The sequence below is a fragment of the Lottia gigantea genome (genome assembly GCF_000327385.1).
Source record: "Lottia gigantea unplaced genomic scaffold LOTGIsca_52, whole genome shotgun sequence".
NCBI classification, from domain to species: Eukaryota; Metazoa; Mollusca; class Gastropoda; family Lottiidae; genus Lottia; species Lottia gigantea.
Genome location: NW_008709781.1, coordinates 1,539,003 through 1,565,878, shown reverse-complemented (window position 1 = coordinate 1,565,878; position 26,876 = coordinate 1,539,003). Strand labels below are relative to the sequence as shown.

General features: G+C 33.5%; 1 protein-coding gene across 1 annotated transcript in view; it reads right to left on the bottom strand.

The window, feature by feature from the left end:
- LOTGIDRAFT_125950 (hypothetical protein) overlaps positions 1-26,435 on the bottom strand; it is a gene marked incomplete at both ends in the record, with an annotated part of 27,167 nt that extends 732 nt beyond the window's left edge. The window contains 6 exons of the mRNA XM_009062648.1: positions 444-598; positions 1,597-1,663; positions 2,376-2,471; positions 3,560-3,751; positions 11,641-11,777; positions 26,402-26,435. Of these exons, the coding sequence (XP_009060896.1) occupies positions 444-598; positions 1,597-1,663; positions 2,376-2,471; positions 3,560-3,751; positions 11,641-11,777; positions 26,402-26,435 (681 nt within the window). The remainder of the gene's footprint in view (positions 1-443; positions 599-1,596; positions 1,664-2,375; positions 2,472-3,559; positions 3,752-11,640; positions 11,778-26,401) is intronic.
- Positions 26,436-26,876: the final 441 nt, after the last annotated feature.

The following is a 26,876-nucleotide window of genomic DNA, read 5'->3' as shown; positions in this document are numbered from 1 at the left end:
CGGGGGGGGGACCCCTCTGCCCTCCCCCCTTTGGCTCCGCCACTGGACCTTTCAGCAATAAACATTCGGGGTGCCAGATCTTATATTACAACGTATTTGATGCATGATACATCATAACATGTGCTGAAGCTTGATTTATTAAAGTGTTGTCATTATTTAATTTCAAATGAATATTTAATATAAAATATATTATTTCTATAATGATCATCATAACGAAGAATCATGTCTGATAATCTGCATTGACACATCGATTTATCGTTTGATCGGATGTGTCATTCATCGAATGCCACAGCGCACATCAATCAAGTCCTATGGTCCACGAATTCCAAGAATAGAGGTTTGAATGAGACCACGCCATTCTCCAGAGTTTGGAAATGATCCATATGTATATTTTGTATAAAATATAAGTAATGGAATAATATTTTTGAAATCAGTCAACTTACTTGGCGTTTACTGATGTAAATTGGCTTGTTAAAAATGATCCATGTAACAGTTTCAAAACATCCAGGAGAAGTTAACGACCCATCATATGTAATGAAATAGTCTGTTGGAGGCAATAATCTAGATAAATAAAACTCTTTAATTCTACTCTTATCACCTAGAAAATAGTAATGACGTCATGTAATGTAATAATCTAGATGAATATAGCACTTGTATTCTACTCTTATCACCTAGAGAATAGTAATGACGACATGTAATGTAATAATCTAGATAAATAAAACTCTTTTATTCTACTCTTATCACATAGAAAATAGTAATGACGTCATATAATGTAATGATCTAGATAAATAAAACACTTATTCTACTCTTATCACCTAAAATATAGTACTGACGTCATGTAATGTAATAATCTAGATAAATAAAACTCTTTTATTCTACTCTTATCACCCAGAAAATAGTACTGACGTCATGTAATGTAATAATCTAGATAAATAAAACTCTTTTATTCTACTCTTATCACCTAGAATATTGTAATGACGTCATGTAATGTAATAATCTAGATGAATATAGCTCTTTTATTCTACTCTTATCACCTAGAATATAGTACTGACGTCATGTAATGTAATAATCTAGATAAATAAAACTCTTTTATTCTACTCTTATCACCTATAAAATAGTAATGACGTCATGTAATGTAATAATCTAGATAAATAAAACTCTTATTCTTCTCTTATCACCTAGAATATAGTGATGACGTAATGTAATAATCTAGATGAATAAAACTCTTTTAATCTACTCTTATCACCTAGAAAATAGTAATGACGTCATGTAATGTAATAATCTAGATAGCGCTTTTATTCTATTATTATCACCTAAAGAATAGTAATGACGTCGTGTAATGTAATAATCTAGATAAATAAAACTCTTTTATTCTACTCAGATCACCTAGAAAATAGTAATGACGTCATGTAATGTAATAACATACAAATAGCTTTCACTACTTTTTACATTTGTATAACATTTCGTATTACTGGACAATTATAATGTAAAGCGTGAATATAACCCGATAACAACCCATTTTTTTAAATCTCCGACCAAGACCGTTCTTATGCCTGCACCTTAACCTATTTGAAGATTAAGAATTTCTTAATATACCTTTATATTTTGTGTTGCTCATGGCTTTAACTAAAATTTGAAATTCACCATGACTAACATCGGCTATCTGAAAATAAAAGAAGTTCCGGTTAATACACGCCCGTGGCAATCAAGTCCAAGGTACTTCACTTGTTTATTTATGTTGGCTTCTTTTGCGATAAGTTTCCTTTTTACCGTGTTAGATATATATATATTCATAATATACATGTAGATAGTAAGATGAATGATCAACCAAATATAGAAAGGCCCGATTGAGATTCTGTAGACCTTAATACCAATTAAAATCTGTTCATATTAAAGGTTATCAGTAAACTAAGTTCTGATATATTTCTCTATGTCTATAATCAAACTGAAGGATATATTTATCACCATTCATTGATGGAATATTGTAACTGGCAGGAGTCAATTATTTGGCTTCAGTTTAAAACTTCAATCTCTAAACAACCAAATTCAACAATATCTCTGGGTGAATAGATTTTTCCACTATTTAAAAAGGTAAATAGTCCACAATGTCATATTCGGTTAAGCATGCCATGTAATGTTACATTTTTAGCCCAATGACTACTCATTAGTTTTAAATTGATAGATAAGCTACGGACAAGAGATTTGGACACAAACTAGAAAGGATTTTCTTGTTATTCTTGTAAAATGTGGATCCTTCTTATGTTATCCCTTTCAGGAGAGTGGAAAATATCCCCTACCGACGATTTGGACTAGATTCCTTTCACTGATTGTGATTGAAAAGTGAGAAAGATTTTGTAATGGTTATAAATAATTACCTGAGCGAATAATGCTATTATTAAAACTCCCCTGGGAGAATTCTCCGCTTCTCTAATGTCTTCATATAGATCGGAGTTATAAGCCAAGATATGTATCTGAAATATAACAATAAATCATCTTCAATAATTCACATTCTAGTATATCATAAAGGGATCTAGTCGTCCTTACACGCTAATTTTCATTATTTAATAGCGATATTTCTGGACAGAGAAATGTTAATACATTCAACAGTACAAATTTCAAAGGTACGTTTTTGCTGAATTGTAGTGGAAACGGACGTCGTGTTTTAACTGCAAAAAGTGAAACGGGGGGCTTTTACCAGTAAAAGTGCTTAAGTAATTAATTTCACTACCCAAAAGGATAAATGGAAAATAGATGAGAAGGGATAGTAATCTATTTTTCTTTAAAAGGTTTTACATACAGTTTCATTTTGCATATTATTTCAAATTCTCATGACTCGAAATGCACAATGCAATCCAATTTACAAGGCGTGCGTATTAATAATACATGCGATGCCATTAACTATAGATTATAAAAATATAAAAATAATACAGTTCAATAAATAATACACTAGGGTATCACTATCATTGTTAAATCATATAATACTAATTACAGATACCGACTGATAACTTTAATATGTCATAGTAATGTCAATTGATACATATCACTGAATAGATACATCATTTTGATACACAATCATGTTAATCAAATTTCATGCGTATACTATGTAGAGAGTTTTAAGTTGAGCATTCAGGTGACAAAAAAAAAACGTCGAGTTTGCCAAGTACGCTTCTGTGAACCATAGAGCATATTGGAATTCTTGACATCGGTGCGTGGTTTTCAACTTGAATGAATTATCATTTGTTACAAACATCACTAGAATTGGGAAGGAGTCTAAAATTTTAATATCTTTATTCTTTGGATTCGCCTTTTCCCAAGAATAGTAACATATCTTGGTGCAAATGAACAGAAGCAAATAAGGTCTTTATTTCTTTATTCTATCTGAAAAGCCACTTTTATCCGATGTCTTTAACTTTGTCATACGAATGGAAGCCAAACGCCTTAGCTGAAGCACATTAATCTTAACGCCAGATTTTCAGCGAATTAACTTTTCATTTAAAAAATCTCTGTTTATCTTCAATCAGAAAAATTCAGTCCAAGATTTAAACTCTAATCCACTCACCTCGGCAGGGAAGACTTTACCATTGATAGAATGTTCCGAACCATAACTATTATTGGTACCAAAATGAAGCTTTATCTCTTTGACTCTGTAATTATAGGATACCGGACCACCGGAGATATTAACCCCCTTCCATCGCAACTCTTCAATTTCGAAGGTAATATCGTGACCATTATTAACAAGGTAGCCAGTAAACTGTAAAGAAACAGAATGGAAGGAAATTACAAGGATGAATGTATTAGAGCTGTAGGCAAGAGGTTTAACAAGTGTTGACCACCATGTAATACCAACATCGTTATTATGTTTTACAGTCAGCGAAGCTTCATGAAAATGTCAAGCATGATTCCAAAAATTATTATTCTTCTTGGGTATACCAATCCTCGTGGTATTTAAATACTGATACGAAATTTATTGATGGGTATTTGCATAGGGATACATGAGTTGCTTACGATCCTACTTTTTCTTCCATGTAACGGTGCGAATAAAATATGTTTGGAAACCAATAGCTTTGGTCAATAATCAATTACACCATTTCATGTATAGGGTTGTTTCCAATTTCAAACAAGGATGTTTAATATATATCATAGTTTTATCAATATGTTGCCTGGATATATAATAATTGTTCATATTTATATTATAGGTTATAAAGTTTATTGTAATTCATTAAGCAGTATCTAGGGTACAATCTAGTCTCTAGAAACCTTCAAAATAAAACTTTTGTGCCTACCAATTCCACCTCCCGTTTGGCTTGCAACAGCACCGGTTTATGTCAAGAAAAGAGTAGTATAGGAAACGGGTGCTCTCTAACGAGAGCGATTATTTATTATTTGAAAGGCTGTGAAAAGATTTGTTCTCTTTTGGAAGCAATTCGATGGTCCTGAAAAGGATCTTTTATAGTGTTCTATCAGTAGGCTACCACTACCATGTTACATAAGAAACAGTTCATTTGCTATGACATTGGGTGTTTGAAGAACCATTCTTCTGGGTCTAGTCTCTTCTCCACATTCATCAATCCAATCTTTCAGTTCAACGATATCGTTACACTTCTGGTAAGAATGATGTTGGTATAGTTTCAGAGTGGTCTTGGTGGTTGTAATTTGTTGTTTCAAGAACAATTGATGCTGTTCTATTCCATTCTTCTCCGCTCGCCTTAATTTCAGCTGCAATTCTTTCAGCTTTGCATCCAGCTCTCGAATCTCCTCATCGGATCTCCTTAAACCATATTCAAATCTATGCAATATATCAGAACGTAAGTCGGAGGCGAATTGTTCCAAAGCTCTGTCCATTTTCTAACGATTAGTATAGGAGGGTATCTGTTGATCTTGGTGAATATACAATAGTTAATGATGGTATATCAAATTTCTCTACTAATATCTACAGTAAAAATGAGTTACAATAACGTTTTCTATCTATTCACAAATTAGTTATAGTAATAACATCTTTGAATATAGCTAATTAGCTAATTAATACAGGTGTTATTTTAAATATATCTACTTCTTGTGTTGAGTTTACCCTTTATTCTGGACTAACAAAAGCAAATAATATCGAACCATTGAAGGTTTAACCCAATCATTTAATAATTGTCTATCATTTCGCTAAATTAGTTTGTGTTTGAACAAGTTGTTTATTTAACAATTTATAGTTTTTATTTGAAATTAAAAACTTAATTGTGTTGTAATTTGATAATGCAAATAGACAGTTATAAAATTATTTTGGTTGACAAACCCTTGTAGTACTGAACAGGTGGAGATGTGTGGTAAATCAAATCTTGAATTTTATTACTATTATGAGTTATCTGACGTTACATTGTCATTTACGTCATCAACTTAAAAAATCTCATAACTCATTTATATCATTAATTTATTTATATCATTAAATTTCTATCTGTGATACATACCTTTCTGTGATATCAAATATATATTATATTTCTATAGTCCCCATTTGGATATTACAACTTTTTATATAACATTATATCTATATTCAATATATCATTATACTATTATGGTTAAACGATGATGATCTTCACCTGTATCTTTGTTAAATTTTTAACTATTCTTATCATTTTGAGAAAAGTACAGGTGATGATGGATATTAGCTAGTATATATGTTTAAGCTAGTATAACCACCAAACACTTGATCGGAGTGTGGGTGGGTCAATGGCTTAAAAAAATGAAATCTGATAAAAAAAAAAAATGATTAAGGTTACTGTCAGAAACATATCTTATCAACGAAGGTTAAACATTACATAACAATGTTAATTTCCTTGAGCCGCGAATTTTGAGCTACTCAGATGAAGATTTGGAGATTTGTTGTTCTTTCACACAATTATGTCCCTCGAGATTTGAAATTAGTTGTTCTTTCACACAGTTACCTCCCGTGTAATGTAAATTTGTTGCTGTATCAAAAAGTACCTGCTCGTGAAATGTAAATTTATTACTGTACCAAAATGTTCTTGCTATTTAAATGCAAATTTATTACTGTACCAAAATGTTCTTGCTATTGAAATGTAAATTTGTTGCTGTATCAAAATGTTCTTACTATTTAAATGCAAATTTGTTGCTGTATCAAAATGTTCTTGCTATTTAAATGTAAATTTGTTGCTGTATCAAAATGTTCTTGCTATTTAAATGTAAATTGGTTGCTGTATCAAAATGTTCCTGCTCTTGATGTGTAAATTTGTTGCTGTATCAAAATTTCCTGTTCTGAAATGTAAATTTATTACAGTATCAAAAAGTACCTGCTCTTGAAATGTAAATTTATTACTGTACCAAAATGTTCTTGCTATTTAAATGTAAATTTATTACGGTACCAAAATGTTCTTGCTATTGAAATGTAAATTTGTTGCTGTATCAAAATGTTCTTGCTATTCAAATGCAAATTTGTTGCTGTATCAAAATGTTCTTGCTATTTAAATGTAAATTTATTACTGTACCAAAATCTTCTTGCTCTTGAAATGTAATTTGTTGCTGTATCAAAATGTTCTTGCTATTTAAATGTAAATTTATTACTGTACCAAAATCTTCTTGCTCTTGAAATGTAATTTGTTGCTGTATCAAAATCTTCTTGCTATTTAAATGTAAATTTATTACTGTACCAAAATCTTCTTGCTCTTGAAATGTAATTTGTTGCTTTATCAAAATGTTCTTGCTATTTAAATGTAAATTTGTTGCAGTATCAAAATCTTCTTGCTCTTGAAATGTAATTTGTTGCTGTATCAAAATGTTCTTGCTATTCAAATGCAAATTTGTTGCTGTATCAAAATGTTCTTGCTATTTAAATGTAAATTTGTTGCTGTATCAAAAAGTACAACTCTTGAAATGTAAATTTATTACTGTACCAAAATGTTCTTGCTATTTAAATGTAAATTTATTACTGTACCAAAATCTTCTTGCTCTTGAAATGTAATTTGTTGCTTTATCAAAATGTTCTTGCTTTTTAAATGTAAATTGGTTGCTCTTTCACAAACTCATTTATCATGAACCCTGAGTTCACGAGATAGTGAACATGGGACCACTTAAACGGTTTCAAAATATAAATAGATTTTGAATTATGACTGATATCGTGTTGTTGGAGTTTCAACATTTCTAAACTGGCGAAATTACTGCATCAGGGAAAAAAAAGCTATCTGGAAATGTTCTCAGTAAAACATTTTAGATTGTTGCATTATAAGAAATAAAAATCCATAATACAATAAGAGCTATAACATTGAGTTTATTTTAATACATTTATTGAGAAGATTAGATGGTCTAAAAGATTTGTTTCTACACGGCTTAACACATTGTCTCTCGGCACCATTCTATTTTCATTTTTTTCCTTCAATTGAATATCTCTTTTAGACAAGAGGAATTCCTACACGGCACTTAATCTTAACAAAAGATTTCAATTGGACTAGATTGAAGCACGGAACATATAAATTATTCCTTATGTGCTCGCTCGTACTCAAAATGTCTTTACTGGCTTGCCAAACACTAAATTATCGACATGGGATGTTATCATGGCAAGATTGGTCTGCTGCCATCAGACAGTAGATGATAGTTGAAAGAAGATCAAAGCCTGGTCTGTTTGTCCCTGTGGAATATCTGTTATTATTTGTATTTAAAACTATTTCTCATTTAGGCGATAAACCTGGTGAACTGTCGTCTATATTGTGTTTCTAAACTGCCTAGTTCAAATGTGATAGTTCCGTCTGGACATACATCACATCATGATCATGAGGATAGGGCATTGAGCTTGCATCTCTTTTTTCAAGGGTGTCCGAGTAACCTATTCTGATTGGCCAAAGAGTTCCCTACCAACCTTACACGACCTAAGTTACTTAAATACTACAGTGTGCTACTGCGAGTATGCACAGAACGGGCTTATTGATGATCCAAGGATTGTATTACCCACCTACGGTGGCAAATTGACCCCGCAGTATTGTAACATACCCCAAACTCAAAATATAAGATGAAAATAGCTCCTATTCGATTTATTTAACATACCTGCCCTTATCGGTAATGGGGTTCGGATTGGAGAACCCCCTCCCAGGTCTGTCGTTAGAGTAGGGTCAATAGGGCTAGGCTCCAGCAAGTGAGAACAAAGCCCCAATAAAGCCTCCACCAGTTCAGCATAGACTGATTAATTTGCAGTGTCTTTGTTCAAAACCAGAAGGGTTTTTGGTTAATCTGAGTCTAAACTGAAGTCCAGCACCAATTTACCCCTGGCGACAAGGCTGTCCCTTCCTCTCCCATGAGATCCGAGTGCTGTATAAATCGTTCACGTTAAAATATATCCATCAGTTGGAAGGTACGGAAACATTCGACATAATCCTGCATAAACTCATTTTAAAGTTTCGGTATATTGAATAATGAGACAGGACTATTTTATACGCCCGATTCTACACGCAAGGACGCAGAATAGAAAATTTCAATTAAGTTTATTGTGTTATTTCCATTGAATGTAGACAGAGTAGTTTGTATAATTTATTTGTTTATTTAAAATACCGGATGTAGTGAAAGAAAAACACAAATGACTTTTGTGAAAATATTCAGAACTAATGTTTCAAGTTTTAGCCCAGAGGCTCAAGAGATGCAATGATGTTTTTTTATCATGCAAAGACAGGAAATTGCAATTCTTACCGTTTAAAGTACAGATATGGAGTATTTTGGTCAGCTGGAGAACAGAGCAAGCTAACTCTTTCAGGGACACCAGATGCCAGCGTAATATGGCCAAACCAAATTTAGTATATCAACCAATTGCTATAATTGTGCATTTATGATGCTTAATGATGTTATTAACACTTCATGTCACAAATTCTGAGGATGTAGAGAATCGTAACAAATTTTCACAGATTATCCCTAACAATTGGTTAACAGATTATACATCTCTAATAATGGGTTACCGTCACAGATTATCCCACCCCCCTAACAGTGGGTTAACGTCACAGATTATTTCTCTCTAACAGAAAGTTAACGTCACAGATTATCTGTTTCTAACAGTGGGTCACCGTCACAGATTATCCCTCTCTAACAATGGGTAAACATCACAGATTATCTCTTTATAAAAGTGGTTAACGTCACAGATTATCCCCCATCTAACAATTGGCTAACATCACAGATTATCTCTCTAACAGTGGGTTAACGTCACAGATTATCCCCTTCTAACAATGGGTTAACATCACAGATTATCTCTCTCTAACAGTGAGTTACCGTCACAGATTATCCCCCTCTAACAATGGGTTAACATCACAGATTATCTCTCTATAGCGTCACAGATTATCTCTCTCTAACAGTGGGTAAATGTCACAGATTATCTCTATCTAACAGTGGGTAAATGTCACAGATTATCCCCCTCTAACAATGGGTTTACATCACAGATTATCTCTATATAACAGTGGGTTAACGTCACAGATTATCTGTCTCTAACAGTCGGTTGCCGTCACAGATTATCTGTCTCTAATAGTGGGTTGCCGTCACAGATTTTCTCTCTTTAACAATTGGTTACCGTCACAGATTATCTGTCTCTAACAGTGGCTTAACGTCACAGATTATCTCTCTCTAACAGTGGGTTAACGTCACAGAATATCCCCCTCTAACAATGGGTTAACGTCACAGATTATCTCTCTCTTACAGTGGGTTAAAGTCACAGATTATCTCTCTCTAACAGTGGGTTAACGTAACAGATTATCTATCTCTAACAGTGGGTTAACGTCACAGATTATCTCTCTCTAACAGTGGGTTAACGTCACAGATTATCTCTCTAACAGAAGGTTAACGGCACAGATTATCTGTTTCTAACAGTGGGTTGCCGTCACAGATTATCTCTCTCTAACAGCGGGTTACCGTTACAGATTATCTCTCTCTAACAGTGGGTTAACGTCACAGATTATCTCTCTCTAACAATGGGTGAACGTCACAGATTATCTCTCTCTAACAGTAGGTTAACATCACAGATTATCTTTCTCTAACAGATGTTTAACGTAACAGATTATCTCTCTCTAACAATGAGTTAACGTCACAGATTATTTCTCCGTAACAGAAGGTTAACGTCACAGATTATCTCTCTCTAACAGTGGGTTGCTGTCACAGATTATCTCTCTCTAACAGTTGGTTAACATCACAGATTATCTCTCTATAACGTCACAGATTATCTCTCTCTAACAGTGGGTTAACGTCACAAGATTATCTCTCTATAACGTAACAGATTATCTCTATCTAACAGTGGGTTAACATCACAGATTATCTCTCTATAACGTCACAGATTATCTCTCTCTAACAGTGGGTTAACGTCACAGATTATCCCCCTCTAACAATGGGTTAACGTAACAGATTATCTCTTTCTAACAATGGGTTAACATCACAGATTATCTTTCTCTAACAGATGTTTAACGTAACAGATTATCTCTCTCTAACAGTGGGTTAACGTCACAGATTATCTGTCTTTAACAGTGGGTTAACGTCACAGATTATTTCTCTTTAACAGAAGGTTAACGTCACAGATTATCTGTCTCTAACAGTGGGTAGCCGTCACATATTATCTCTCTCTAACAGAGGGTTACCGTCACAGATTATCTCTCTCTAACAGTGAGTTAACGTCACAGATTATCTCTCTATAATCTGTGGGTTAACGTCACAGATTATATTTATCTCTTACGGTTTAAGTCACAGAGAGGGCAGACTATGACAAATTGAGACAAGTTGATGAGATTAATATTGATATTTCTTCATCGAATTATACAGGTGAGCTGACAAGAATTGCAAACACAATTATTCCAAACACAATTGTAACTATTAGACCTAGATATATATTTGGATGATGAACACAATCAGAAACATGGGTAGGAAAAAGAACAGAGTTCATAAAAACAAAATCTGTCAGATCGAAATCAACCAATTAACGTAAAGAGACCAAAAGAGTAAAAGGACATAACGTCCATTCCAAAATTTACCGAGAGATTATTCAAATTGTGTTGTGTATGTACTGCATGCTATTACTGCACAATTATAATCGCGGGATCATCAATTTGTCTGAACACCTTCCTGCATTTATTGTATAGTTTTTTTATATGGGAAAATAAAAAGATGGGCTTCTGAGCTTCCTTGGTTTCAAGTCTTAAAAGGACATATTCGGGTCTTGATTATATGTAAATAGTCTTCTATTTCTATAATATCTATATATGGCAGAGTCTTAAGAAATAACGACTCGTCATTTGAACACTCAAACGCTAATCATTGCAGACACAAAATTCCCGTTTCTAAGACTAAAGTAAAATTGATCAAACGAATGGCCGATGTTAAATCTTCATACAAACTTGATCTACATTACAAAATACTATAGTCACTACTTGATCAAGACTTCAGTATTTTTGTATAACTAGATAACGGTCATTTTTAAAAGTTTTGCCAATTACAAAGTTTAAGCCCGATCTGGTTTAGAAAATCTACAGAGAGATATTGATATAAATTTTTTAAAAGTTTAATTCTAGACCACAATATTCATTGAAAATAACTTCAGGATACATGATACCAAACGAAATGTTATTAATTTGATATTCCCCTCGGAAAGTCCACAAAGCTAACAAAAAGTCAAAATAAAGTTTTATTTACCTCGTTTCCTTTAAAGTGCAGTTTTTCTAACGATGGATCGAATAATAAGGCTTTAGGATCTATGTTAATTGGTGACTGATTCTTTCCTTTGTTACAAAATAACCAATCTGGATTTATCAACCCCCAATATTCAGGACCTGCAAGATACAAGATATAGTATTAGTTTCTATAAGGTATTATGGATGTAGCATTATTGTATCTCTTTCATCTGTAAGACCAATCTGATAAACCTAGATCTACCTAAAGCTAGCTATCCATCCAGCCATAGGATAGCGTGGAAAAAGGGTCACATGGCATATGATATGATATTGAGTATTGCTAGCTACATAAGTAATTTTTCACGTATATTCTGTACGCATTACTTATATTTGGATGGCTATGGCAGGGAATGTGGATGGCTAGCTTGAGGATAAAAGTTACGTGCATCACCACGTTTTCCCATCATCTTGCAAACTGGATGATAATGATAATGTATCTCTTGAAATGATACAATATATAAAAGGACAAGACAGTTTTCTTTATAAAAATGACAATACACGGGTGATTTGGAATGTCTAGTATATAGGCCTTTGTGGTATTAAGCTAACTCAGATTTCATAGCAATATATTCTTCGATATTTTTAAATGCCTTGCGTCGGTTTCTACGAGCTTAAAACCTTTTCTTATGATACTTAAATTACCTCGGAGATGTAAAAAGGTTAAAATCTTGCCAGAAAATCAAAACCCATTAGAGGATCTTTCTACGTGACTTTAACTAAATTTCTTTAATGTTTCATAATTCAATTTATTGATCAACAAGAAACATATTTCGAAAATCTTTTTTTTTTTCGCCTGAAGTACCTACTCAAGGTAGTGATTGGTAGCTATTGCTGTTGCCTGTTTCTAGTACTAGATTCCCCGAACTTTTTATTGTTCCATTCTTTCAAAGTCTTACCGCTGGCAATGCTCTTAATGACACATTAGAATACTTTCTGATTATATTTTGTATCAATAAATGCAATCAATTTAGAATATCTGAAAATCTGAATATCTGATCAGTTGTGGCTTTTATGACCAAGCTTTTACATCCATCGTACCCTTTTTAATCCATCTTCAAAACAATCTATATAGCTCATACAATTACCACGACATAGTTTTTTTTTTATCTAGCTCTTATAATGACCATGACATAACCTGGTATCTGGCTCATACAGTTACCACGACATAACCTGGTATCTAGCTCATACAGTTACCACGACATAACCTGATATCTAGCTCATACGATTACCACGACATAACCTGATATCTAGCTCATACAGTTACCACGACATAACCTGATATCTAGCCCATACGATTACCACGACATAACCTGATATCTAGCTCATACGATTCCACGACATATTTTTTTTAAATCAAGCTCATACAGTTAACACGACATTGTCTTTATCTAGCTCATATAATAACCATGACATAACCTGGCATCGATTATACAGTTACCACGACATAGCCTGGTATCTAGCTCATACAGTTACCACGACATAAGCTGATATCTAGCTCATACAGTTACCACAACATAACCTCGTATCAAGCTCATACAGTTAACACGACATTGTCTTTATCTAGCTCATATAATAACCATGACATAACCTGGCATCGATCATACAGTTACCACGACATAGCCTGGTATCTAGCTCATACAGTTACCACGACATAACCTGATATCTAGCTCATACAGTTACCACGACATAACCTCGTATCAAGCTCATACAGTTACCACGACAAAGCATGGTATCTAGCTCATTATAGACCATGACATAACCTGGTATCTAGCTCATACAGTTACCACGACATAACCTCGTATCAAGCTCATACAGTTACCACGACAAAGCATGGTATCAAGCTCATTACAGTTACCATGACAAAGCCTGGTATCTAGCTCATACAGTTACCACGACATAACCTCGTATCAAGCTCATACAGTTACCACGACAAAGCATGGTATCTAGCTCATTACAGACCATGACATAACCTGGTATCTAGCTCATACAGTTTACCACGACATAGCCTGGTATCTAGCTCATACAGTTACCATGATATAACCTGATATCTAGCTCATACAGTTACCACGACATAACCTGGTATCTAGCTCATACAGTTACCATGACATAGTTTTTTTTTTATCTAGCTTTTATAGTAAGACGACATTGTCTTTACCTAGCTCATATAATAACCATAACATAACCTCGTATCTAGCTCATATAATGAAAATGACACAACCTCGTATCTAGCTCATACAGTTACCACAACACTGTATCTGGGTACTGGGTACGAGAGATGCCTGTGCCACACTTCGTTCGTTTAGGCTTCTGCGACAGTCTAATATTCGGTTTACCAGACACCCAGATAAATCGACTGCAAAAAATAAAAACTCAAGCCGCATATAATTTACTAGTATCTCGCTTATATAGTTTCCACATGTCCTAGTATCTAGCTTATATAGTTGCCACGACATGTCCTAGTATCTAGCTTATATAGTTACCACGGCATGGTCTGGTATCTAGCTAATATAGTTGCCACGACATGTTCTGACATCTAGCTAATATAGTTGCCAAGTCATGTCCTAGTATCTAGCTTATATAGTTACCACGGCATGGTCTGGTATCTAGCTAATATAGTTTCCTCGACATGTCCTAGTATCTAGCTTATATAGTTACCACGGCATGGTCTGGTATCTAGCTAATATAGTTGCCACGACATGTCCTAGTATCTAGCTTATATAGTTACCACGGCATGTCCTAGTATCTAGCTTATATAGTTACCACGGCATGGTCTGGTATCTAGCTAATATAGTTGCCACGACATGTCCTAGTATCTAGCTTATATAGTTGCCACGACATGTCCTAGTATCTAGCTTATATAGTTACCACGGCATGGTCTGGTTTCTAGCTAATATAGTTTCCACGACATGTCCTAGTATCTAGCTTATATAGTTACCACGGCATGGTCTGGTATCTAGCTAATATAGTTGCCACGACATGTCCTAGTATCTAGCTTATATAGTTACCACGGCATGGTCTGGTATCTAGCTAATATAGTTGCCACGACATGTCCTAGTATCTAGCTTATATAGTTACCACGGCATGTTCTGGTATCTAGCTAACATAGTTACCACGATATGTCCTAGTATCTAGCTTATATCGTTGCCACGACATGTCCTAGTGTATAGCTTATAGTTGCCACGACATGTCTTATTATCTAGCTTATATAGTTGCCACGACATGTACTATTATCTAGCTTATAGTTGCCACGACATGTCCTAGTATCTAGCTTATATAGTTGCTACGACATGCCCTAATATGTAGCTTATAATTGCCACGACATGCTGGTTGGTTGGTAGATGACAAGTTAAAGTCCCTTCCACCGGATGCTGATATCGCAAACTAGATAGTTGTTGGTAGTCGTAGTAGTTCGTTGTTGGATTGGTTCAAATTGGATGATTCTGTGTTTGGTTGTTGATAATTCGTTAGATAAGGTCGGGTCGAATGACATGGCGGTGAAACGCGGATGGTGTGGCATGGGTTACTCGATCTCCTTCATTCTTCCAAACTCATTCTGATCATGGTAATTCTTGTTGATTGGTAGTCGAAGCCACGACATGTCTTAATATCTAGCTTATATAGTTACCTCGGCATAGTCTTGTATCTAGCTTACATATAGCTACCATGCCATAGCCTTTCAACTTTACTCTCATCATTGACATAAAGTCAATAAGATGTGTAATAGTATTTTATGAATACATGTATTGAGTACTGACTCTCGGACTAAATCATACATGCATGATTCATCTATTGATTCACCCCATGCAATACTTTATCTTGCTTTACGTAATCCAACGTTAATCCGCTCTAATAAATAATGTATTGAAATCAAACCTTAGTTAAACCGCGGTAATCTCCCGTTCTTTTCATATTTAATTTTGAAATAATACACCTCTGGCGTTTCGAATTCCTTACATTTCTCTGCCCCCACTGCATATATGGCTTTGGGTTACAAAGTATAATACACTTATGGTATTAACCTTTGTTTAAGTTGAAAGAAGCGACATTTAATCATTTAAATCACAATATAGTCCACAGCTAAGTCATGACAATTTGAATAAATGATAACTAACAATACGACACAATCAATGTCGTTGAAATACAATTAATGCATTCATTGGTCTGAAACTATTATAGATGGTAACAATTTCGTGTTTTGTGGTCATTGTTAATAATTATATCACAATGAACTAAGCTTATACAAGAGACCATACATCAGATTATACATTACAAACCCATCCCCAGCTGTACGCTTTCAATGTAAAAATATAATGCATAAAGAAGATTGTTGATTCTGGAAACATGGCTTAACTTAAATAAATAAATTCCACAAGGGAGTAGACTAATAATGCATTAAAGTCTGAATAATATTTACATTTTAATTAACTCATTATATAAACTAAGTATTAGTTAAATTCCCTTTGATTAATCAACCGAAACATCCGACTGATGGATATTGTATTTCCTTTGTTCAGTGCTCAACTACCATAGGGACTGGTTGAACCAAGTCCACGGGCCTCACCCATAAGAGGGCCCCCAAAATGCACGAGAGTATATTATGTTAAAAACAGTTCCCAATAGAGGGGCGACAACCCACTTAAGTCCACGGGCCCCCACTCACCAAGTTGAGACACTGTCTTTACTGTATGTTTCATATCATTATAGGTACTAGTTTTGAACGGTTATTGTCAGTTAGGCAGCCTCGAGGAGTGGATGTAAATTATAGAACTATAAAGACGATATAATGCGTTAATAAGTTCAAATGTCAATGTTGTACGATAAAGTGTCAATATAATACAATAAAGTGTCAATATAATACGATAAAGCGTCAAAGTACGATTAAGTGTGAAGATAAAATAAAGGGTAGACTCAATATTGCAGACATATCAAAACATACTAATGCGTCAATTTGAAACAGAATTTAAATTAATCGAAAAAAATAAATATATATGTGTGAGATGATGATGATACTAAAATAACTCTATACTTTCTTAAAAAAACAACGACTATCTCATTTGTTTTACAAATTAAAGAACATGGACATTTGATGTTATTTTAGACTAAACTAATTATCAATATTAATTTGTATAAAAAAGGAAGCGTCTGTATAGAATTCCGTCACTAGACATAATTATTTATTTGTCTAGGAGGAAAGATGAAAGTTAAACTCTGGAGAGTTAGAGGTCGATCTTTATAAAAAGACAATCATTAATCTAAAATATTGTGCCCAGCTGAGGTCTATGAAGAAGAAAATAACCATAAAAACATATCTCTCTACAGAAATGAAACTAATTGCTGTAAGTTATAAATCTGGCAGAAAAATTGAAAATCTATTTGAGACGAGTCAAGTATTTTGTTTTTCAAACTTAAAACCAATTAAAAACCCTTCTTTACAACTTCCAAATTGCTAGAAATCTTATTTTTCTTCTAACTTTAGTAAAAGTTTCTAGATTATATCAACTGACTTAACTTTATTAAAAGTTTCTAGATTATATCAACTGACTTAACTTTATTAAAAGTTTCTAGATTATATCATCTGACTTAACTTTATTAAAAGTTTCTAGATTGTATCAACTGACTTAACTTTATTAAAAGTTTCTGGATTATATCAACTGACTTAACTTTATTAAAAGTTTCTAGATTATATCATCTGACTTAACTTTATTAAAAGTTTCTAGATTGTATCAACTGACTTAACTTTATTAAAAGTTTCTAGATTATATCAATTGACTTAACTTTATTAAAAGTTTCTAGATTATATCAACTGACTTAACTTTATTAAAAGTTTTTAGATTATATCAACTGACTTAACTTTATTAAAAGTTTCTAGATTATATCAACTGACTTAACTTTATTAAAAGTTTCTAGATTGTATCAACTGACTTAACTTTATTAAAAGTTTCTGGATTATATCAACTGACTTAACTTTATTAAAAGTTTCTAGATTGTATCAACTGACTTAACTTTATTAAAAGTTTCTAGATTATATCATCTGACTTAACTTTATTAAAAGTTTCTAGATTATATCAACTGACTTAACTTTATTAAAAGTTTCTAGATTATATCAATTGACTTAACTTTATTAAAAGTTTCTAGATTATATCAACTGACTTAACTTTATTAAAAGTTTCTAGATTATATCAACTGACTTAACTTTATTAAAAGTTTCTAGATTGTATCAACTGACTTAACTTTATTAAATGTTTGTAGATTATATCAACTGACTTAACTTTATTAAAAGTAATAGATGACTTTATTAAGTTAACATTACAGATTATAATAACTGGCGTAGTTTCATTAAAAGTTTCTAAATTACTAGTATCCAAATTTAAGTTTCTAGATTATATCATCTGACTGACTCTATTTAATTTTTTTTTTAAAATCATATCAATTGATTTAATTTCATCTTTAGATCTTTAGATTGTATCAATTGGCTTAATTTCAAACGTTCCGGCGAAAAGTAAATGGTATTCTAGAAAGGACATCTACCATAACAGAGCGATATTGATATTTCTACATTTAAATTCATATCAATTCTGTCCGTATATCGGAATCAGTCTCAACACATGTTACCATCATTTCAGTATTGTATCGAGATAAATAACAACTTTTACTCCTTAATGACAGTATTTCAGTATTCCAATGAAAGATAATTAGTCTTATTCTCAATATCATTGAAATGGCTTCGTCTGCTTTTTCTCATCATACTTCCTTATAAAACTGATTGAAAGAAATATAATGAAGGCGTCTAGACTATACATTTTACTGTTTGGTGAAAAGGAGCTATTGTCAAGAAACTTTTCTGCAGTTGTAACATGTCGATTAAATTTACAAAGCCATTTTTTTTAATGAGATAATAATAATTTTAACATGAAAAGGATCCAGACTTATCCAAATGAAACACGACGTACAATATTTCGTTTCGTTAATTTTTATTGATTCTAGATCTGAATACGAATTTCCTGCGACCATTGTAATATTGAAATCAAATATTCTTAAATTCATATTGGATAATATATTTCAACACAATGCATGATGTTTAAGACCTCGTTTTGAAACACTGAAAGTTAGATTCGTAACGCGAATTACGCATCCATTGATAAATACTGAATAGCCTATGTCAAAGCCCTATATAATGTAGGGGCTTTGGGACGTGTGTTGACTGACGGACTGATGGAGAAACAATTGGCCTATGTGACGCCACCCGATCAACAGCGAGAAAACGGGCTTAAAACTGCCCTTTCTCATAAATGTGTAAAGGTAAAATTCTCCTCAAAGCATCATTATGTAGTTAATCAATTTCAAATTTAATGAAGTAAAATATTTTTAGTTTTGAGTAAGCGGGATTGGTCAAAGCGGCATTTTACGACAGTGACACGCTGTTACCTTTGTTTATTTGCGTTATGAGCCGACGCGTGAATACGGTCTATTGGAATAACTTTTATGGTCCGTTTACTGGCGAGGATGACATTTCAAATGTCAAAGCACTGCGGAAGCACTATACGAACAACCCTTCTGTAGAGGACGTACTCTACTGGAAATTTTTAAATCAATAGAATCGCTGATCCTGAACTCTGCCTGTCTGTTCTGACAGATCTGCCCGTTTAAAAAATGTTAAGTGCAGACGTTCCAGAGTGCCCTTGAAGGGCCAACACGAGTTGAGTAACATTTATTATTAAATATTGATGTAGAATTGAAATACGACTGCATAAATGAGCATGATTCGGAAATATTTTACGTATTTCAGATTCCGATTCCAAATTGCCATGGATTAGAGAGCAACATTGCATGATTCCTAATGGATATTAGAAGTTCCAGTTAGTTCTATCAGTTCCCATCACCAAACAACAAACTTATTTTGGGCAGGCTCCAAATCATTATCTAGGACCTGTTATTATACATCAGTCTTGTCGCAATTTTTAAGTTAGATTTTATCTGTGGTTTTTTTCGAAGAGGAGTTGTAACAGGAAACAGGAAACACCGTATTGATGTTAGCCGCAACAATACTGATTCTTATTGATTCCGTTAAATATTTCTCTTTTTAGTGGTACATATTCATTTTGGTGTATTCTACTTTGAATTTGTAGTAATGTTTACTTTATCACCCATTTACTCTGTTGGAAGGCCTACGGGCTTCATATCCTAACAACTGTCTGACCAATATAATTATGTGTCAGAGGCTTAATAAATGTCCGGAGACGGTCTGGGATTACAGAATTAAGAAAACCTCGAATAGGCAACCATATTGAAAAATTGGGTTAAATAGAATATATCTCAGATATGGTTCCATATTTTTTTTACAAAAAATGCTTTTATGGCTTCGAATCGATATGATACATAATACTATATTTATTTTGGATATATTTTGACAATCAAAGGGTCAAACAAAATTTGAAGCCTCAACACTCCTGGTTTCGAACAAGGGTACTAGTCTGCCTTTGTGCTGCCAGTGAGCACCTCATAAAGTACATGAGAGTCATCATAGAAATATCTTTTATTTTTTATGCCATGCAAATAAAGACGTTCGGTCGAAATATCGACTTCTGCATAGGATAATGAAATCAAATTGTTAAAATACAAAAAAAATATGTGTTTTTTAAGAGTGAGAATATTCTGCAAGCCACACTGCACTACACTTCTAGATAAGAAACGGTTTTGATGCGCCCATGATTAATGATAGAGATCTAATAAATTGTCATATAATAGACGTAAAAAATTCTCAAATAATTAAAAACAAGTCAATCAAATGAGTCAAAATCTTAACACCATTTAAGTCAAAACATGCCAATCAAATGGGTCAAAATGCATTGTATATCAATCAAAAATAACATATTTGTCTTATAAGTCATAACCTGTTTATCAAAACACACAATATGTCAATCAAATGTATTATCAACAGCTACTTAGTTTATCGGACTTGGGTGTATGATACTGGATTTCTATCCAGGCAGTAATCTCTGCAGAATCTATTAAATTTAAATTCGGTTAAAATTCCGAAATCACTTAAATTTGAACGTTATCATCATTCCAGTCGACTCAGTTGTATATGTGTACAGTTAATCCATGAAAGATCAATGCCAAGAGGTTTGGTCAAGGACCGGCTCGTAGAAAAAAGTTGTTATCTATGTAAAAGTGGTTGTCTCTTTCTTTTCTTTGTTTCATCGTAGCTGGTTATAGGTTAGTGATTAAGCCTTCTACGCTCCATAAATGATCAGGAATACTAAAGCATGGTTTGTAATTATCTGGTACTTTAACTATAGGTTCTATATCAATAATGTAATAGAAAATAAAATCAATGTTAATAGCAATGTTCACATGGTTGGTTTAACATACTAATACCATGTTCATTGACTAGTAGCAGACTACCAGATACAGATTGTTCATCTATCGTGTAGAAGTACTCTTAGCTTTTATCAATGGTAGTACGAGTCCTAGTTCGAAACATCTGCCTCTATTCCAACCCACTATTTTGACTTTGTGAGATTTGAACTTTTGGCTGCGGAAGCATTTTTAAATGACCGATTTTAGATCAGTAGCTATCAGAGGCTGAAATAGAGACAGATATAGGCCACAAAATATAACCCATCATTATGAAGCAGCTTGCTGTGTTTGTCAGTTTTTTGTTAGAGTTCTATTAAATTGTGGATGTTAAAATTTCCTTTCGAAATATTCAGATGGCCCTGTCCGTTGAGGTTTTCGCTCTGTCAAGGTAACTTTGAGTTTACCTACATTTCTACAATGACTGTACACTATAATTCATAATCTTCAAATAATACCTATCAATCAGCATATCTGATAATCTAGGCGAACTTCGCTGTAAGGTCCGAGGAAATGAATATACACCAAGTCACATGCTAAGTTCAATGATAAAATTTGGTGATAATTGGTCCGATCATCACGAAAATCGTCAAGCAAAATGCATACCTTATAATGAACGTATAAACCGCACCTCGTATGGGAGTAAAAAAAAATTTCATGAAAACAACTCGTCGTATCAATTTCAGATTTTTGTTAAAACAATCTGAAAAAAAAAAGTCAATTTTCGGGATTCCTGTAGTTTTTATTGAAGACAGAAAGAGATTTAAGAAAAAAATGTTTTAATGGATATTTTACGAGACTAAAACACATTATAGAAGGTTTGATAGCATCTTCGTGACTTGATCTTATAAGGATCTATTAGCTTTTTACATCTTCATACCTTGTTCAATCAATGTTCTTCTTTCAACCATTTACATCACTATTATACTTTTTATTCCCTTGTATTCATCATGAGTTCGACTAACCTAAACACGTTAAAAATTAACATCTTACACACAAACTGGAAAGAGGTGAGTATGAATGTACGACGGAAATCTACGGAGCCCCTAAGGCGCAATTGTAAACATATTTATTTATTATTTCGTTTAAACGAAATAATTATTTCGTTTAAAAGAAATAAATGATGTTATTTCGTTTAAACGAATTAATTATTATATCAGATGCATCATGGGAATGAAAAAAGTCATCATCCACATTTTGACATTTCCTTTATTATTTCGTTTAAACGAAATAAATGATGTTATTTCGTTTAAACGAATTAATTATTTCGTTTAAACGAAATAATTAATTCGTTTAAACGAAATAATAAATAAATATGTTTACAATTGCGCCTTAGGGGCTCCGTAGAAATCAGATGCATCATGGGAATGAAAAAAGTCATCATCCACATTTTGACATTTCCTTTAATCAAACGAGGTGGCTATGGAAGTAAGAAATAATTAGTAGCGTATTTAGGAGGTGTGGGTGTGGACCATGGCCCTTCCCTCAGGCCTAAAATTGAAATCAAGCCCTCTAACTGCTCAAAATTTATCCCGGGCCAACTGGCTTTTTTGGGGCTTCTGGCAGCCACACTCCCCCGACCTCTCATCCCCCACACCGGCATTTTCTAGATACGCACCTTTTTTTTTAGCGAATAAAATATCACGAAGAATCAATCGTATCTCCACGTTTGAAAATTATAAGCTTACACGGTACGTTTTGGTTGTATTTTATGATTCTTAATTTGAACAATACAGATACTTGAAATTGAGGTACATCATTTGGCGAAATACATATTTAGATGCTTTTTACTTTCAATGCATTCCAATGTACCACACTTCTATATACCAAACAGAACGACTCGATACACTGAACACCTTCCATCATTAAAATCGTATGATAACATTTCAACCGTTCATTCAATTTTATTAAAGATTTATAAAAGAATCAATGAATATCTCTGTAAAGATGAAAGTATGATTTGTGTATATTATGAACAGAATATAAATAACAGTGAATAAGGGTCTGTTTATATATTGCACTCGCTAAGAGTATCGATAGCTTTTTAAGTCTATTATAAATGTTTACAATAGTAGTTTTTCAAAGATGAAACGAAAAATCAATGATAGAGGTTTGATCTCCTGGGTGCCTTTAACTCGGTTCAAGAAAACCAATTAAAACCCATTGGAGATAGAGACGACAAGGTTTCAAGCCAGCCTGAAGCAGGAAATTGTCTATTAACTTTTCTGTATTTTGGTAGCAAGATTCTGCACTCGATGGCAGTTTTCTTACCACATAAAAAGCTGTAAAAATAAGCGTTATAATAAATGTATTGAACTTCTTGTACGTTCTGCATTCTGAGCAAGCAAAGATTGAGAATCACTTGTTACTTTGAAAGAAGGTTAAAAACAGAAATAATTGTTATTCGTTAAAATACTAGGCTGGAGAAATATGATATTAAATGGATTGTTTTATTTTATCAATATGCTTTTTTGCACATTAAGTAAATGAAAACAAGGAAGTTTGTGGAAAAAGAAAGGGTGATAAAAACCTCAGAAAATTCAGAAAATCAGAATTTAAGCCTCACGGGAAAGGAGGAGAAATCTGGAAACATTTAGTCAGAAAGTTCATCACTTAATATAATCTATCTAAATATTTCAAGAAATCCGGTTGGTAAACAGATACAAGAACAACGAATCGGAGTTCTTAGTCTAGTATTATTTTGTACAATAATCATGCTTCTAACGACATGCTTCTGTTTCATCAATTCCAGCGACAAAATATCATAATCTTGACGTAAACAACTGTAAATCATGGACCGAAATTTGATTTGCATTGATCATTTCAAGTGCTTTGTCGAGATTATTCAAAACCAGTACTTGAGCAGTGTTATTGAGACTTGAAGACGACTTGATTTGATATGAATTGTATGTAAATTGAGAAATCAATGAACTTCTGACATAAAGTAGGAAATAAGTTAACAACTCAAGTAGCCTTTCACCTCTTTTGATTTTATTCTGTGAATAGTTATAGCATTTACGGAACCTTGACAGAGACCTTCAGGGTGGATAAAACGAAAGAGGGACACTTCTCATAGGCGTACAGGCCGAATGTCTGTTGTTTGTTGCCCGCTATTTTCGGCGAATTTTCTTTCAGAACTTAAAAGGGATTGTAAAGAGATTTTCTAAAAAATGACTTATGATAACATCCATTTGCACCATTTCAATTTTCTATCAGACATCTGGAGTTCTTGCTATTCAACTAAAACTAAGCATTTTATGACGCCACCAATCGCGAAGTCCATATGTGTTAAAGCTTATTTGCGATTAATGACGTCATCAAACACTTAGTTTTTGTGGAATTTCAGGAACCACAGATATCTGATTGAAAATTAGAATGGTGCAAATAGATGCTATCAGTGTGCCGATACACATACAAAATTTAGAGAACCTTTTAACAATCCCTTTAATCATTTCTAGAGTATCACTCGAAAACACTACTTGTCTGCCAGGATTTTTTTCAATCGCTGCCCGAGTAGGTAACATTTGAATAAGTATGTTTCCTAATTCCAGAAGCAATTCTGTGCCCCATTCTCATTACTGATAATTTATGATTGCCTCTGAGCAACGTAGCAAATGTAAATTGGGATTGACCACTCTTGATCAGCGAACTCCCAAAGGAGATACATCTACTCTGTATGCCTGCAAATTACAAGGTTTATCTCTTTCAGAATACATAATGTAGCCTACAGTTTGAACGGAAATTGTGCTAAGCAGCGTTTTGTTTTGCTCGTAAGAAAAATGTGTATAGCCCATAACTGACCCCAAAACTATTAATCTGTGGCCCATTTTCTTGCAAACCACAACACCCATTTGTACCACAGATATGTCATTGTTCCAAGCAGCTGTCTGATGGACACGACTTCTAAATTAAAACTGAGCTACTCTTATTTAACATTTGCTGGCAAATCACTGCCTACGATACTTCACACTGTCGATCGTACTTTCTTCATGTCTTTGATCCTGTCCTTTCTGAATAGTAAACCGGAAGTTGGTATCTTTTGAAGCCTACACAATGACCGAGTAGAAAGAAGAGAAGCAGTGAGATGTGAAAGAAGTATGAAGTTGAAGGCGTAAAGAAAGATGAGACAAGAAGACTATTATGTGAAACTATATATTGAATTAGTAAAGATTGTCTACAATGATTCAATAGTTCTATTACAATAATACAATTCACTCAATTAGATTGTCTTGTATAATAATAGTCAGATTTGAGGCTAGGTGTATCAGAGAGAAACATAATACACTGACAGCGGGGTCGAGTTGATTAGGTCGACATCAATTCAACCTATACAATACTTGATTATAGAACTGGAATGTCGAGGTCACATGATGATTACTTTCCGTGTTTTCTTTTATTATTAAGATTAATCCTCTCGGGACATATATATTTGTTTAAAGAGACTATAATCCTGAATATAAAAAAAAAGAAACCAGAATGAAACGTATATTCTGATATAGAGTTGAAACCTTGACTGTTTTAAACAAGAATGCTGCATGACCAGTATGATATTTTCAATGATCTTTCAGAGCCAGTGTTTACAAAATAAGAAGGACGAAGGCACGAAGACAGGTGCTCAATAAGATGATCTGAAAGTCAAATGTACTGCTTTGCAATGGATGTACATCCTCATAATAAACTAACAACATTTTCAAGATCAACGACAAGATTTGTTCGCCTGTTAAGTAGGGAACTGCTAATTTTCTACAGAATAAGCCTAACTCCATCTGTCTTTTCAAAAAAAAATTTCAGAACGAAAGCCTCGTATTGATTGTTTTCCCTGGTATGTGTAAAAAGGAGTACTGTGCATATATATATATATATATATATATATATATATGTATTTTTAGTTCATGACAAAATGGCCAATATAAAATACTATAATTATAAAGATAAGATACAAGTGTTACAAAAACACCACGATATTACACCATAATTATTTGTCGTCACGACATTATCTCGTTTATTCTCGCCAGTGATATATCTCGCGAGAGTACAAAACACCCGAGCATTATAAATGGCATCGATATGTTACAAAAAGCTATACAACTCAAGAAATCAGATATACAGTTGGGTTTGAGAAGAATTGTTTCAGAAATATGTTGTAATGTAATAAGAGCCGAATGACAGTGGTTTCATGGTTAACTAAAGAAGAGGTTTTCCTGTCGTTGCAGCAGCCATGGACATGATGGACAGGACGCAAAATGAAGAAATACTTTATCATAAACGAAACAGTCGAAACAATCAGACGGAAAAGATTGGTTGTGAGCTTTATGTACTGCACAGGCAGGTTTATTCGAATAAGAAAATAAATCATCTCGGCTTACCTGATATACCTTCATAAGACCACCAATCTGCCCACAGACCATAATTTCCTGAAATATAAAAATGAATTCATGTAATCTCTTTAATTGTGGGCTTAATTTTAAATAAAATGCAGTTGGATTTTACGCCTTACTATTCCGAACCTGATTAGGCATCGTGTGCAAACCACAGCTAATAGCAATATCTTCCCAGAGACCATTTTAAAATAAGTTTTAAATCTCGTATCCAAATGGACTGTCCAATGAAATTTAGTTCTAGAAGACCCCGTATTTGGACATGATGAAGATTACACTAGGCCAGTCCTTTCATTGAGACGAGTGTCAATACACCCTAACACCAGTATCAAGAAAGACATTTTGTCATAACAAACTTTATCTCAAGCCTACTCTGTCTTTTGATTACCAACTGTTGAAGGTTTTTCAACGTGCACAACCTGAAGCACACAGGGCCTTGGAATTCTGCCCTGCAGGTAGGTAT